At 45.1% G+C, this 16526-nt stretch overlaps 1 protein-coding gene across 2 annotated transcripts in view; it reads right to left on the reverse strand.

Moving 5' to 3' along the window:
- Positions 1206–16526, reverse strand: part of MCM3AP (minichromosome maintenance complex component 3 associated protein) — a 44306-nt gene continuing 28985 nt past the window's right edge. Inside the window, exons 21-29 of one of the 2 annotated variants that reach the window (XM_018052376.1) lie at positions 14358–14511; positions 9976–10234; positions 9663–9760; positions 8520–8910; positions 7189–7446; positions 6594–6723; positions 4274–4480; positions 2388–2538; positions 1206–1497 (exon numbers count right to left, since the gene is read on the reverse strand). In XM_018052376.1, the coding sequence (XP_017907865.1) occupies positions 1339–1497; positions 2388–2538; positions 4274–4480; positions 6594–6723; positions 7189–7446; positions 8520–8910; positions 9663–9760; positions 9976–10234; positions 14358–14511 (1807 nt within the window). In that variant the 3' untranslated portion in view covers positions 1206–1338. The remainder of the gene's footprint in view (positions 1498–2387; positions 2539–4273; positions 4481–6593; positions 6724–7188; positions 7447–8519; positions 8911–9662; positions 9761–9975; positions 10235–14357; positions 14512–16526) is intronic. The other variant, XM_018052382.1, reaches the window with a different exon arrangement.

Consider the following 16526-nt stretch of genomic DNA (forward strand, 5'->3'; position numbering starts at 1 on the left):
CCTAGTGGAAATGGAAAAATAAACCAATAGAGGGCTCAATAGCAAACAGTATTAATACACCCATAGTGAATTCTGAATGTAGATTTCAGCTAACATTATCTTAAACTGTTTTGGAAGACTAGTGGCAGAGGAAATGTAGTATGCATGTGTGGGTGATACTCATTGCAGAGAGGATAGTACAAGAGCTAACTCATTTCCTACTGTAGAAAATCAATAGATAATTTCTAAAATCAAGATTAGGAAATAGCATTACTTAAGTCTTTATTGAAAACATGAAGTTAATCCCTAAAGAAATCCCTAAGAGTCGATTAGTGTTTGTTCTAGGGGATGCAAAGTTTGGCTGGTAGATTCAGATTTGGTAGGATGAGGAAGTTCTATTCCTACTGCTTCTCATTTCTCAGTGAAATAAGAAGCAAGTCATCATCTAGAAATGTATATTTGAAGAGAATGAGAAGATATAGGGGGTGTGAGATATAGTAGGGAGATGCTGAGTGCCAATTAAAGACTGATGATCATACTCAACATCACCAAGTCTCTTAATACACCTTTCTGTATATGTCTCAAATTTATCCCTTCTCTGTACACCAACTGCTAGCAGACTCATCTTTCACCTAGACACCTGCAGCAACCTCCTTTTGAAATTCACGGCTTGTTTTCCTAATGTTCCCCACAGGCAATTTTTAAAACAAAATGTGACCAAGTCACTTCTCTGCCTAATATCCTCCAACAGCTGATTCCCACAGTACTCACAGTAAAGCAGCAAGGGTTGCTGTGACCTGGCCTATCTTCTCACTTGGCAATACTACCAAACTGGCACCTCCAGGTTTTCCTCATATCCTTTCAGGTATACTCCTACACTCCTTTCACGAATTCTGCTCTCTCCTCCACCCAGTCCCGTGTCCCTCTGCTCCCAATCCAGACACATGCTCTATGCCTCATAGATATGTACATATACTGTTGGCTCAGTACATCTGTTGTCTCTCTTGAGGTGTGAGCTGGTGGGGTCCCTGCACCTTATTCATCCCTGCATGACTGATTTTGGCACATGAGGGACTACAACTTTTGCTGAGACAATGAATGACCACTGTTACACACCGAAATGTAAAGCAAGGGTTGGTGGATGACAGAAGAGATTATGAAAACAGATAGAGAGTATCAAAAACATTACACAGGAAGGAAACAGACTTTCATTGTGAAAACCGAGGAAGATTTCATCAGATATTCCAAAGGTTTATTTGCATGATTAATAATCACATTTCCAACATGCATCAAGCATCTGAGAATAACATTATTTTGAATAGAATAAAACCTTCTGGACCCTCTCTCAGTTCCAGCGGCTCAAATGTCCACCATGTCCAACAGTGCAGAGAGATGGAGCTCAGAGACAATGTCCTCCTCCCTTGAACTCTGGATCAGCCTTTCTAGGTGCTTCAGCCGTTCAGTCAGAGATGTGCCTGTTGCCTCTGACAACTGCAGTTGCCTTCCTGTCCTTTCATTCTATTTGAACAAATAAAGAAACTAAAAGTAGTTTTGGTATATCCGTAAGCCAAGATATATTCTCTTTAAAGGCACTAGATCTAGCTCACATTAGAAACCTCTTCTGGGGGCTGCTGGGCTAAACAAACTCCTCTCTTGGCATCTATCATACATCCTTCCAGCCCCTTCCAACACACATACACATATAGCTGGTATCACCTGCACATGGAATGTTTTCTCTTCTGATTCTACCATGAACAACGTCTAGTAATTTTTATTAAATATCATTGTCAAGAACTAGGAACTATTCCATTATATATATTGTAACTGCTAAAGCAGACTCTCATCTTTGAATATTTAGTTTCTACTTTTATATAATTAACACTACAATGAACAAAAATACATTAATTTTTGTCATATACAGTAATTTCTTTAGGGCAGAATTGCTAAGTTAATCAGTACAAATATTTTTAAGGTATCTGCCAAACTAGTGACTGGAAACAGTATATCATCTTACACTGTTGGGTGAAGCCCTGGACTTCTGTGAGCATGCCTTCCTCATTCATTAATTCTCTTCATGGAAAGTCAATCCCAGAAAGGGGGGTCTGGGTGATGCTGAAGCTTGGATGGTACGTGCTCCATGAACCAAGCCACGGTTGTCAACTTGACTATTCTCAACATTTTACTACATGTCAGTATGTGTTTATGAGTTTTCTTCTGTTCTTAAGCACATTTCAATTCCATTCTTCACTCATTTCATATGCAGAAATTCAGAATTAGCTGGGCCACTATAACACTGACAGATGAAGTGTAAGAAAAGTTCTGATTTAAGCTAATAAAGAGACCTTGCTTTTTTCCCATTCTGTCAGTCATTAAGTCTAATACAAAAGCCAAATGTATTCTCTTCTCACCTGAGGGCTTGCAGTCATAGATGTTTTCATCACAGGTTCAATAGTCTGAGGCAGAGACACCAGATTCTGAGGAAGGTAGAGGGGAAGGGACATTGAATCTCTAAGTGCTCCTGAGTCCTCCGACAACCACTGCTGAAGCTGATCTTCAAACCTGAAACATTTGCACATTAGGAAGAAAAAAATTATTAGGAAGAAACAAACTACCACTCACTTTTGTCCTATGTATGCTTTAAAGTTTTTAAAGCTTTGCTTCTTCCTAAAGGTGGAATTAAGTTGAGTTTCCTACTGGGAACTGAGTGTGGCTGGCTAATAAGCCACTGAGAAGCAGAAAAATGTACAGGTTAGTATCTTCTCTTTAATTTATAAACTTGATTTCTATTTAATGAAAAAAGGTGGCATTTATCCAAAACAACTGTTTGGGTTTTTTTAACATTACTTGTAATTCTCTCATTTGTTTTATCTTCTTTGGCTTATTTTGCTATTATGTGTCTATAATTAATTAGTATCTTTTTGGATTATCCAAATGTATGAATTGCTGCTTAGAGTTTAACCCAAAGTAACATCCTACTGCAAGGAGATCCTGATGCTAGGAAAGACTGAGGGCAGGAGGAGAAGGGGACGACAGAAGATGAGATGGTTGGATGGCATCACCGACTTGATGGACATGGGTTTGGGTGGACTCCGGGAGTCGATGATGGACAGGGTGACCTGGCATGCTATGGTTCATGAGGTTGCAAAGAGTCAGACACAACTCAGCAACTGAACTGAACATCCCACCACCACCTAACACACTCCAGAGCTGTCCACTCTATATACTTAGTCTTAAGAGAAACAATCTGATCCAAACTGTTTAAATGATACATATCTAGAAAAACCTACTTTAAGAATCGTAACACATTCATTCACTCTCCTAACACTTTTATCAAGCTTCCACCAAACACTACGCACCATTCTGGGTACTAAGTATACAAGACTGAGACAGAGCAGACAAGGCCGGCTGTAGGCAGCTTACACTTAAGTGGGGGGAGACAGACAAGGGAAACGTCTGAAGGCTAGAAAGACAAAGCAGAGACATGGGCACAGGGCGGACTGGTAAGATGGGTAAGGAGGTCCTTGCTGAGTAGACATGAGCAGAGACTGGAAGTGAGTACAAGGTGAGCCAAGGGGATGTTGGCTGGCAGAAGACTGGCAAAGAGGACTGGAAAAGTGAGAATCACAGTTTTTGAGGAATTCATGTCCTAGGGGAGCAGAAACAGAGGTGGTGACTAGAGAGGGAAATGGGACCAAGACAGGGAGAAATGGCAGCATGTTTTCACGTTTGTGCACTGACGGGAGAGCGAAGGACTCTCACTGGACGAGTGTCCTTGAATGGGTGGGAAATGAGAGTCCAACCAAAGGGAGGGACCGACCTTGCCTCCAGGACAGAAGCTGCTGGAGGGAAGTGCAAGAGGAGGCAAGGGGATGACAGTGCAAACTCCTATCTTGCAGGTTTTCTTTCTTGGTAAAATCATAAACAAGGGTGGTGGGGGAGGCAGAGGAGGGTCGGCTCCAGCTCCTGCCCACCTGCAGTGTGGGGATGCACCCACATCCTCAGTCAGGCTGGCCAGATAGACAGAGCAGGTGCCGGCCACACTCCGCAGAGGCTTATTAGCCAGCCACACTCAGTTCCCAGTAGGAAACTCAAGACCTTCAGTGATACACAATCAACAAAACTGATTTGAAGTAATAAAGCAGTGTAAGGCACACTATCAAGGGCAGTGCCTCTGTCCTCACACTTCACACATCTGACTTGCCTTCTTTTTCAAACAGTCTCATCATTGAGATCCTTGCTAACCCAGCAAGAAGAGGCCTAAAGGACACAAGGAACCTCAGGGAGCAGGCCTCACCTCTTGCTCTCCTCTTTCTCCAGCAGCAGGTTGCTAGACAGACACTGGGCCAGGAGCTCCTGGGCCGAGGCTCCATGCATCAGATCCTCCGAGCTGGGAATCCGCCCCTCTTGGCTGCGCTCCACACCTCTCTTCCCTTTGCGGCGCACGTGAAGTAATGGAGTAGGAAGTTTGTTTCCAGGAGGATGAAAAGATCTTATCCCCAAACTGTAAGTACATGTTTTGAAACGCTTACAGTCAACAAAGAGAGGGAGGAAAGAGTTCCTCTGGCATCAGGTAGAGTAGGGGTGCTTTGGGGTCAGGCACGGATGCCGAGGGCAGGCAGCCTCTGTCTTGCAGGAACTTCCCCTCTCCTGGGCAGCTGGGCTCCCAAAGCTTCTCTACTCTAAGTTTTGCTTCCCATTCCAGGGTTAGCAGCAGATTCTGTTTTCCCCTAATATTGGCAAGGTTCTTACTTTTGCATTTAGCTCCTAAATCCATCTGGGATATTTCTTTTTTTTTTTTTTTTTTTTGCTGTGACTCGAGGCCTGTGGGATCCTAGTTTCCCAATTAGGGATTGAACCCACGACTGTAGGCAGTGAAAGTGCTGAGTCCTAACTGCTGGAATGCCAGGGAATTTCCCTGGAAGTAATGATTATAGCAGTGGGAGGTGAGGGTCTAATGCTTTTTCTAAACAGATGCCAGTGTCTGTCCTCTCCTCATTAATTTCCCTCATTTGGCATGGTACTTTTATCACATATGGTTCTTTCATTTTTTCCATTGTGATCCATTTGTCTACTATAACTTTATGTTTTGGTATCAGGTAGAACAGACCTTCCTTGTTATTCAAAATTTTCTCAGCAATTGCTACAAATTTTCTCATTCTGAAGAATTTTAGAATTAACTTGTAAGGGGTAAACATCCTTTCAGGCTTTGATTTCTAATCAAAAGATTAGAAATGCCCTGGACATGGGTAAGCCTATGGCTGATTCATGTTGCTGTTTGGTAGAAACCAACACAATACTGTAAAGCAATTATCCTTCAATTAAAAAAAATTTTTTTCAAAAAAAAGAAATGCCTTGACTTTACAGTTTCAGAACTGGCATCTTTCTAGTATTGCATCCTCCAGTTAACAAGGCATTTACTTAAGGTTTTCTTTGCATCTTCAGGGCCCTGAGAATCCCCTTCATAAGGGTTTAGCACCTCTCCTGGTCAGTTTGTGTCCATACGTTCTAGATTTGTTGCCATTGTGAATGAGAATTTTTGTAGGTTGTAGGTTGATCTGTCTGATCACCGTGGTAAATGCTGAATGGTTCTAACGGCGTGACTGTTGATGATCTTGAACTGACAGTTTTACCCTCTGGAAACGACAGTTCCTCCTCTCTTTCTTTCAATATTTATGCCACCATGTCTGTGTGTTAAACTGGGCAGGGTCTTCAGGAGAACAGTGAACAACAGTGATGTCAGGGACAGTTCAAGGCTGGTTCTAACTTCAGTGTTTCTCATGTTTTACCAAGAAGCATGGAGGCTTTGGGCTAGTTTTATGGTAGGTAGCCATATCAGGCTAAGGAATTTTATCCAAGTTTAGTAAGGAATTTTATTGGGAATGGGTATCCTTTTTTCTTGGGGAGGGGAAGAAGGAATGGCTATAAATGTTAAGGAAAGCATTTCAACACCTAGTGAAATGATCACTTATTTTTCTGAAATGGCCGCAAACTACATGAATAGATTTCTATTGTTCATATTGTTTAGCACGGTATAAAGTGAGCTTGTGAGTTTTTTATATACTACAAAACTACAAATGCTAACATTTTACTTAGTATTTTTTGGATCAGGTTTGTAACTGAGATCAGAAGTCAGCCTTCTGTCTGTACTCTCCTGGCTATGTTACGACTTCAGGGTCAGGTTCGTCCAGTAAATAAAACAAGACGTTTGCTTTTCTCTGCTCTACAACAGTTTCTACTACATGGGAATGATCTGCCCCCCATTATTTGTTAGAATCTTCCCACAATGGGCTGGATTTCGTGTATGTGTCCGAAGTTGCTTCAGTTGTGTCTGACTCTTTGCACCCCTATGGACTGTAGCCTGCCAGGCTCCTCTGTCCATGGGATCCTCCAGGCAAGAATACTGGAGTGGGTTGCCATGCCCTCTTCCAGGGGATCTTCCCCACCCAGAGAACTCGCATCTCTTAAGTCTTCTGCATTGGCAGATGGGTTCTTTACCACGAGTCACCTAGATTTCGTGTACAGGATGTGAATTTCTGCAGTATACTCTGGAAGAGAATACAGTTTACTCTCTTGGCTGAGGGATGACAGAAACATACACTGAACACAGATCTCACCGGCCCTGACTCAACTGAAGCTCCTTCTGCGTCTGCATTCTGGCTTGTTCCCACAACAAAGGAACGTCGTATTTTTTCAAATGGTTTTTTAAAAAATACACGCATATCTGACCATCTTCACTCAGTGCCTCTGAGAAAACAATACAAAAGAAAAGATTATCAAGAGAGCAACAGGTGACCACCTGATGATGTTTGCTTAAATTTACTGACTTAAGGACAAGCCCTTCTGATTAACAAGTCACACAATCACGTGACTTCCATGCTTGAGCTAAATATGCTCCATGTGTCCATAGGTCATTCAAGGTCCAGAGAGGCTCATGTCCAGACCTCTATGCCCAGTGTGTCTATGCCCAGGTCTCTCTAAAGCCAAACTCAGGGGCCCATTTCAGGGAGATGGGTGCAGGCTCTACCGAACCTTCTCAGTTCTTCCCAAAGTCATCCGGAAGTCACTGGCTTGAAGAGATATAGTCCTAGGGCAAGGATGGGTGGGGACCCACAGGAAAGACACAAATGTCAAGTAGACATCTTTCTTTGCTGAAACTGGACCAGGAAAGTCTCCTGAGGAGCTAGCCCCTCAGCACCCAGCACTAAGTACCTGATGTGACGGGAAGTCTTGGGGGTGTCCAGTCCCTTAGCTTGTGGTTGATGCACAAGGCGATGACATCATCCCATGGGATCTCAGCAACTGAGGGCCCAGCGCCCCGTCCCGGGGAGGGGCGCCTGTTCTTCCACCTGCTGTATGTGGTGCAGAGCAGGCTCTCCACCTGCGACTGCAGGACAGGCTGCGTCTGGCGAGAGCTGGGAATCTGGGAGGCATATTGGATGACCATGGAACACACAGGGAGCCAGGGAGCTGGAGAGAAAGCACCAAGGAGTTAACAGGGTTTGGTAGAAATCTACATGCAATGTTCTTCACTCTGTATTTTTTTCCTAGAAGGCAACTGCGTAGCTGAGAAGTCAGTCTTCAACTCTGAATACAACAGAACCATAGTTGTTAGAGAAAGTCCATTTCCCTCCCTGTGTCCAGGTAAGGGATGCAGTTACCCAGGCCGCAGTTCACAACAAAGGGTCCACACTAGGGGGAGCTGACCACACAGGTCTGTGGACGCACCCCGGAATTTGTATTTGACCAAGCACTCAAGGAGATCTGGTCCTAGAGGTGTGGCCTTCTCTCAGGGAGGCCCGACCTAGCTCACCACAGAGGATTTACGCAGTGAAGTTTGTTTCCCTTTGGGTTCCTTCAGCAGCAAACATCTGTTAGACCTATTGGAGATCACACCTCAAATTTTAGAAGGATACCTGAGGCCTCTGCTTCACATGGTCCAGAGGAAGATGGCCCTACCAAGACCCCGTGAGCACAAACAGCCTCCTTCCCTCCTATCAGCATCAGCAAGGGAAGGGACAGCTTCTTGCAGCACAGCAGCCCATAGCATCTGTGTCAGGACAGCCCAGAAGCCGCACTCGGGCTCGGGCACAGCCAGAGCCACAGAATGAGCTTCTCTAACAGAGAAGAAACCCTGGTGTTACAACAGCACCGAGCACCATGGCCCAAGCAGAGCCAATAGCATGGAGACAGGACTGCACTGTCTCCATGCTCCCAGAGGCCATGGTGCAGGTAAGATGGGACCTGCTATTAACTGAGAAGCCCTCGGCCTGGATTCAGCACTCCTCCTGACACCCGCTCCTGGGGCTGAGCAGACACCCACAGACCACTCAGCTGGCGGCAGAAGGCCAACAGCTCCCGCTCCAGAAGACCCCAAATCGTCCTGACATCTGAACCCAAAGGCAAGTGCAGGTGGAAGCCATGGGGGGCCAGGGAGCACAGTGGTGCCCAACACCTGCTAGTGTCCCTACAGCAAAAAGGAGCTGGGGAATGCACCCCCCCACACACTCCTTCCAGCCAGTCCCCTCAGCACAAGCACATACCCCCTGGAGGCGGAAGATCCATCTGTGGAAGCTGGAAGCCAAGGATGGCTTGCCTCAGCCAGGCCAGGTGCTCCGGGGCGTTCCAGTGAAGGTGAGGAAGCAGCCGGCTGCCCCCTGCCTCAGCAAACTCGGCGACGGGCCAGGACAGGTCACAGAGCTGCTCGGAGGACACTACAGAGGCCAGGAAGCTCAGCACACTGTTGAACAGCTCAATGATGGCACTTGGCTCCTGTGAGGCCAGGCCGCCCAGCCTCCGCTCTCTTCTGTCATGGAAAAACCGGCTGCTAAACTCCCGGCTAACCCCATCTTCCACGTACTGAATGAGGGTCTGGCAGCAAAGGTCAAGGGCACAGGGGCAGTGGGAGACCAGCCACTGCACAGCCTGTGAAACCTGAGAAGCAAAGACAGTGGGGAGAGTTCTGGTTCAACAATCTACGCTGTTCTTCAGGAGGAGGTTCCTGAAGGCACCCCTCCCACAGCTGCCACAGCAGATGCCACCGGAACAGCAGCTTCTCACCATGCCAGAGGGGAGCAGAAGCTTCCACTGCAGCTGAATCTGGTCTCCCTGGAGACCAACACAGCAGGGACCCCGAGAAGGGCTCCCATTCCCATCACCCCTGCCACCCAGAAGGGCTGGAAGCCCAAGGGAAGCACCATGCACACCCTCTCCACCTCACACTGAAAATGAAACTACATCTTCAGTTCTTAGAAGGACTAACAGCTTCACTCCATGCCTGGATGCTTTATCTTTCTTCCTGTAGTTATTTTTAAGTCCCAACACTTCTTTCCCTAAATGTAATTATCAGCACAGACTTTTTAAGGAAACTCTTATAACGTTATTTCTTCATATTCCAAGGACAACCACCCTACAAAAATAATTATACATCTGACCCTCAGATACAAGACATGAAGTGTCACAGTTTAAATCTGTAACAACAAAACCTCTGAAAAAAATTTACAAAATTTAACTTGTTGCCAATAGCAGGCAAAATTTATCTTTTATATTGATATCTGCTTATAATTTTAGAAAGTTTCCTGTCAAAATGTAAAATTAAAATGTAAGGCGTAATATACACTAAATTCAAGATAGAGTGAAAGGGAAAAAAATATCTTGTTAGACCTTTAAAAATGATGAAACCTTACCTTACTCGTGCCTTTTAAGTCATTAATGGAATCAGGGATCTCAATAACAGTATAATCTGAAATGAGCTTAGCTGAAACCAAATCCTGGAGCATCAGACCTTTAAGACAGACAGACACCAGTCAGCCATCTCCTGGTGGAGACGTGCACACGAGCTGAGACGCCACGCCGCCCTGACCCCCGGAGCCCTGTGCCCAGGCACTGCAGGGGCTACTGTCACACGTGGCAGCACCACGCCGCCAGCACTTTCTCAGACTCCAGGCTCTACCCACTGATTAAACATGCCAGCTCAGAAGTGGAACTGCCTTCACAAACCCTCTTCCACGTCCTTCTCCACGGTGTCCCCTCCTGGGCTGGGCGCAAGAACCACCAGTGGAAGCGCAGGCTGGAAGGGCTTGGCCTGCAGGAGCTGCTTGGTCTGCAGCAGGGCCGACAGCCAGTACACGTCCTCCTCTGCTGCGTCCTCACTCTTCACTCTGGGAGGGAGCAGCAGCATGAGCCCACTGGCTCCCAGGAGCTCCTTCTGTGTCTCCACGGCATCGAGGGCACCATCACTAAGAGCGCCGTGGGCCACCTGGAACGGCACCCAGACCATCAAGATGGACGCACTGATGGACAGATCAACAGTGAGCATCAGCCCCAGAGAAAGCACAGCCAATCGCTCACTGCACTCCAGGTTGGCCTCCCTCTGGGAGGCCGAGAACTTACAAGAAACTGTGGGGAAACAATGAATCCAGCCTCTGGTGAGAACTGTGTTTGAGCAGTTTAATCGTAACAATTATTTCAAACAGGTGTAAAAACAAATAAGCCTTTAATGACAGAAAAAAGGAAAGGCAAGCCAGCAGCAGAAAAGGGATTCCTACCCATTTCTAAAAAGCAGTGCAGAGACAGGTAAAGGAATCAGAGGATGCCACACTGAAGGGCTGCAGACATGGTGAGCAGGGACCAGGCTGTCTGGGCCTGCAAAAGCCCTGGGAGCCCAGGCCCGCGGCACCAGAACCAGGCCAAGGCGCCAGGCCAGGAGGACAGGTCACACATGAGACAGCGGCCCACAGGTCATCCACCCCACTGCCTCTAAGCACAAGCTGTCCTCCTGGGCCCTGGGCCAGCATCCTGTCCTGAGGATCCCAACACGGGGGCATCGCAGGCACAGAGGAGGGGACCAGGCAGTGGGCGCCCCCCACCTTACCCTCCAGAGCACCAGAAGCTGCACAAGGAGGAGACACGATGAGTCCTTTCCCAGGAAGCCAAACAACCTAAGGAATCGATCCCCAGATCCCCCAAAAGAAGGCTGGCTTGCCATTTCAGTTACCCTCCACCCCACCCCAAACACAGGCCTATGACCAGCCTTTTAGGGCCTCACTCAGGTATAGGCAGGCTCAGATAAGGTGTCTGAGGAGAGCCTTCAACATATGAGAAAAACTAGAGTAACAGAATAGAAACTCTAAGAAAATGGATACCACATGGAACAGAGGAAAACTTACACAAAAACCCTAATTTCCTTTGAAGATGCATCCAGAAATAGTCATAAGATGATACGAGAAAGTAAAATAAGGGTAAGAAAAAGGAAATCAATAATACAACATGTTATTAAAAACTCAAAGATAGCTCCTAGAAAATAATATTAAAAAACAAGATGGAAAATGGGATAGAAAGGATGAAGAGGCTCAGAAGATCAACTGATAAGGTCAAACATCGGTCTAATCAGAGTTTAAGAGAGAAGAATAAAAGAGTAGGAAAGCAGATGTCATCAAGATGCAAAAACATCAGTCTCCAGTCCACAAGGACACACCAAGGGTCCCATCAAGGACCTTCCCAGATGATGAGGGAAGGAAGTGGGCACCCAAGTGAAACAAGGCCAGGCCAGAGAAAGGAACGGGAACAGTTTCAGACATATCAACAGCAATGCTGGATGGTCAGTGACCGTGGAATAAAACTAGAAAGAAAGTAACTTTCATCCCATAATTCTACATACCAAGCTACACTATGAAGCAAATGTGAGGGTAAACACATTTTCAGACAGGCTAGAGCTCCGAAAATTCTCCTCCCATTGCATTCTTCCTTTGGAAGAAAATGGAAAACATGCTCCATCAAACAAGAGACTAAACCAAGAGAAAATTTTGCTGCTGCTCCTGCCAGTGGCAGTACCAAGTGCTGGATAGGTCAGGCACTGTTCTAAGAATTCTGTCTGTATAGCACACGTCACCTCATGGGCCCCCATGCATGGCGCCAGCACTGTCTCAAGCAAGAGTATACCAACCCACAGTCAGTACCTGGGCCGAGGAAGCACGGTCAGGGTTAGAAGTGGAGGAGTAGGACTGAATTCCTGGTATGGAGGCCCCAGAGGCAGCCACACCCTGGGACACATTTCCAGCCCAAATGGGAGCTGGAGAATGGCACCCTCTTAAGTAAGATAATGTAGCAAAGACTACGTAGATAAAAAATAAATGTAGTCACAGAACATTTGCTGGTTCTGGAGCACACACATGTGACCTCAGTTTCTGAGATATTATAAAGTGACCACATAACCACCAGGAAGATGGGGAAAGCTGAGAGCAAGTGGGGTGTTAAGAGTTCATGCCTCACCTAGTGGGGTGAGTGCACAGCCCCAAGATAGCCCACATAATCCCACCTCCTAGCACTAAAGTCCTGGCATTATCACATGCCCTGAAGATGGGCTGAGCCTAGCGACATGCTTCTAACAGACAAAGTCAGACAAACATAAGGGAAAGCCACCATGAAGGTTAGGTTAAAAAGATGATGCCAGCTTACTCAGCTCACGGGAGCTGGCTGATGCCCTACTGTGAGTTGCCTCATGTAGGCCCACGTGGCATGGACTACGAGGAAGTAAATCCTGCCAACAACCATGAAAAGTGGGCTTTCAGAGACACCAGAGCCCGGACCTCTACCTGCTGAGAAATCATGCCCCAGAGGACCTAAGCCACACCTGGACTTCTACCACACAGAAACTGCGAGTAACAAACATTGGTTACTTACATATGCCACATGTGGTTTGTGTTTTTAGTTTGCTTGTTTTGGTTCAGCCACGTGGCATGCAGGGTCCTAGTTCCCCAACCAGGGATCAAACCCAGGCCCCCTGTGGTGGAAACACGGAGTCCTATACACTGGACCACCAGGGAATTCCCAAAGCTGCCACATTTGGAGGTAACATGTTATATAATAATAGATCAAATATACCTGTTTTAATAGTAAGTCAGCAGAGAAGATCTTAAAGTGGATAAACAGAGAAACAGCAGTATAAATATGGAAACATGACAGAAATCAAACCTTGGAGAGAAGGGCTAGGAGATGGCGCAGGGGCTGCAATTCATCATCATAAGTCATGCCGTGCTATCCGACTCTTTAACTGCATGCAAGTTATTACTTTGACTTAAATCGAAAGACTAAGGGCAAGAAGAACAAACTAATTGTCCAGTAGGTAAAGTATGACTATTATCCTAGGAAGAGGGGAAGAACATGTCCCAGGTTCTGGGTTTCTGTTACCTCTGAATGGTGAGAGCATAGAGGGCTCTTACCATCTTTGTATTTCCTCTATATTTCCTATACTTTTAAAGTTTTATATATGTATTACTTTCATGATTAAGAAAAATATTAAACAGTATTAAAATGGAAAGAAACAAACAAAAATCCTATAGTCACACTACAATTTGAAGCAGTTCCAAGGACAGAAGGAATGTGGACTAAAGTGTCGCACGCAGATGCCCAGGGTGTGCCATGAAGGAGACGGTCAGGAAGAGGAGAAGCCTGGAGTGAGACCTTCGGGTCAGGACATAGTCGGGAGGGCAACTTTCACCTGCTCTGAGCATGCAGCCAGTCATGGATCCCACACTGTGGACCGCACCAGACCCAGGCCAGAGAGCTGGCCAGAGCAGCAGCTGCCAACGCCAGGGCTGCTCAGCACTGAGGCCCACACTTCCTGCCCTGCACTGCTATTTTCTAAGTAAATAAAATATGCATCTGGTTTTACTTCTGAACACACACAGTAAAACCTAAAATTCATTAATGCAGGTTTGAAGCTAATGAGAAAACAGGTTCTCATTAAATAAGACTCTCTGTGGGAACCAATTAAGCTCAGTATTGTACAAACACCTATAATGAACAAAAAGTAGAACTTATAATCAAACGCTGAGGATAACCTGAATGTAAAATAAAAACAACTAACCTGAAATGCCTAACACTGAACCTATATGAAAACTGCATAAGACTAAAAACCATTATTCTGGTAAGACTTGATATATCAAGAAGCTATTTAATAAAGATGTCAGCAGTTGGCAGACCGTGTGAAATGCAATAAACACTGCATTTCTGTGTAATGCTGTCATAACTCTCTTGGGTTAATTACCAGAGGTCCATGGAGTTCACGGCTTCTGAATTGTATGCAGAATACATAAGGAGATACAGGTACCTTTTACAATGGTTCTAGTTTTCACCAATTTCTCAAAGAGAGGTCCGTGAACCAAGAGGAGACTTACTGCATCCTGAGAATCTAGCTTGGTCTCTCAAGGGGGTGTACATGGGTCCTCAAGACACAAGGAAGAACGATACAACACTTGCTCCTGAGCCTCCCATGTTGTTTCAGAGCCACTGCAGGGGAGTTATATGATTCCCGTGATGTCTGGGAGTGAGCGTAAATAAGAAAGTTACAGAAGTAAATACACTAAGTGACTGTTACTCACCTTGATGCACACGCTGACAGAAATTGTCTGATCCCCTTTGCTGCTGAGAGTGTTAAAGAGAGTGAGTGTCTGAATCCCACCAACATCAACGTATATGTCATCCACTGAGCCATCACCGCCCATGAACTTGACTTTTAACCAATGTGATAGAATTCTGTGAATGAAAGAAAATAACACTTGAAGGAAAGTCTAATTCTAAATGTGAACCACAAAGAGAAATATCACACAGATAGAGATCCATACACATCAAATCTTACTATGAAACTGATCTGAACAAAGCAGGCTATGATTTTTAAATGGAGTTAGGAACTCTACTGGGTTATATATTTGGGTAGGAGGAGAGAGCACTCATTCTGATGTGATGTATGATTCGGAAGCCCTAAGAAAAGATGTTGAACGATCGAAAAGGTCCTTAGAGTTTACCGTACAACCCAGCAATTCCACTCCTAGGTTTAAACCCAAGAGAACTCCAAACATATGTCCACACAGACACCTATACATCAATGTTCACAGAAGCATTATTCATAACCAAAAAGTGGGAACAACAATTAATGAACAGAGAAATAAAATGTGGTATATTCATGCAACCAAATATTCTTCAGCCACAAAATGAAGGACTAATACGTGCTACAACGTAAATGAACCTAGAAAACATTATGCTAAGTGCTAGATGGCAGTCACAGAAGACAGCATGTCTTCAGGTTCTATTTGTATGAAATGACCAGAACAGGCAAATTTATAGGGACAGAAAACAGATGAGTGGTTGCTAGGGGCTGCAGGAAAGGAGTGATGGACTGCTAATGGGCATGCATTTCTTTCCAGGAGAAAAAATGCTCTCCAGCCCTGGGCCATATCATAAGGTTAATGGCAAACTCCAAGAGCGTTTATGCCAAGGGGGACCTTCCCAGCCTGCTGCTGCCAGTGCCCCCATCCCTGTGGTGAGCCCCTGCCAGCCCACACCTCCACAAGAAGCCTCCAACACTAGCAGGAAGGGATAAGCCCACATCTTTCTACTGCACCATCTTGAACCGGAAGTCCAAAGAAATATTTTTTAATCCTAAAACTTATAGAATCACAGAAGACCACCAAATAGGAGAAAGAAGGTTGGAAGTGTCACACTTCCTGATTTCAAATTGCATTACAAAACTATAGTAACTAAAATGGTACGGTACTGGCATAAAAAAGAGCCACACAGACTAACAGAAGTGACAGCCTGGAAATAAAACCTGCATATATGGTCTTCTAATATTTAACAACAGAGCCCAGAATATTCAACTGAGAAAGAATAGTCTCTTTAAAAAACGGTACTGGCAAAACTGGATAATATAAAGAACAAAATTGGACCTCTATCCTGCACAAATAAAAGTTATCTTGAAATGGAATAAAGACTTAAACATAAGAACTAAAATCATAAAACTCCTAGAATAAAATAGGAAAAACCTCCCCGACACTGGTACTGTCAATGATTTCTTCGGATGTGAGCCCAAAAACACAGCTGGATGTGAGCCCAAAAACACAAGGAACAAAAGTAAAAAACTGGGGCAATATCAAACTACAGAGCTTCTTTGCAGCAAAAGAAACAAAAGGAGTAGGCAACTAATGAAATAAAGTATTTTCACACCCTATATCTAATAATGAGTTAATATTAAATATATATGGAACTCCTACAACTCAATAGCAAAACACAAATGGTCCAATTAGAAAATAAGTAGATTTGAATAGACATTTTGTTTAAAAAAGACATGTGTGCTGTGCTGTGCTGAGTCACTCAGTCACGTCCAACTCTTTGCAATCCCATGGACCGTAGCCCAAGAGGCTCCTCTATCCATGGGGATTCTCCAGGCAGGAATACTGGAGCGGGTTGCCATTTTTTCCTCCAGGGGATATTCCTGACCCAGGGATCGAACCCAGGTCTCCCACATTGCAGGCAGACTCTTTACCATCTGAGCCAGCAGGGAAGCCCATACAAATAGCCAAAAAGTGCATGAAAAGATGCTCAACATGGCTACCATTAGGGAAATCAAAATTAAATCACAAAGAGAGATCACCTTACATCATTTAGAGTGGCTATTATGAAAAAGGAAGGCTATTATTAGAGAAAGAAATGGCAACCCACTCCAGTATTCTTGCCTGGAAAATTCCATGGACAGAGGAGCCTGGTGGCCTACA

This window comes from Capra hircus, chromosome 1 (assembly GCF_001704415.2).
Source record: "Capra hircus breed San Clemente chromosome 1, ASM170441v1, whole genome shotgun sequence".
Classification (NCBI taxonomy): Eukaryota; Metazoa; Chordata; class Mammalia; order Artiodactyla; family Bovidae; genus Capra; species Capra hircus.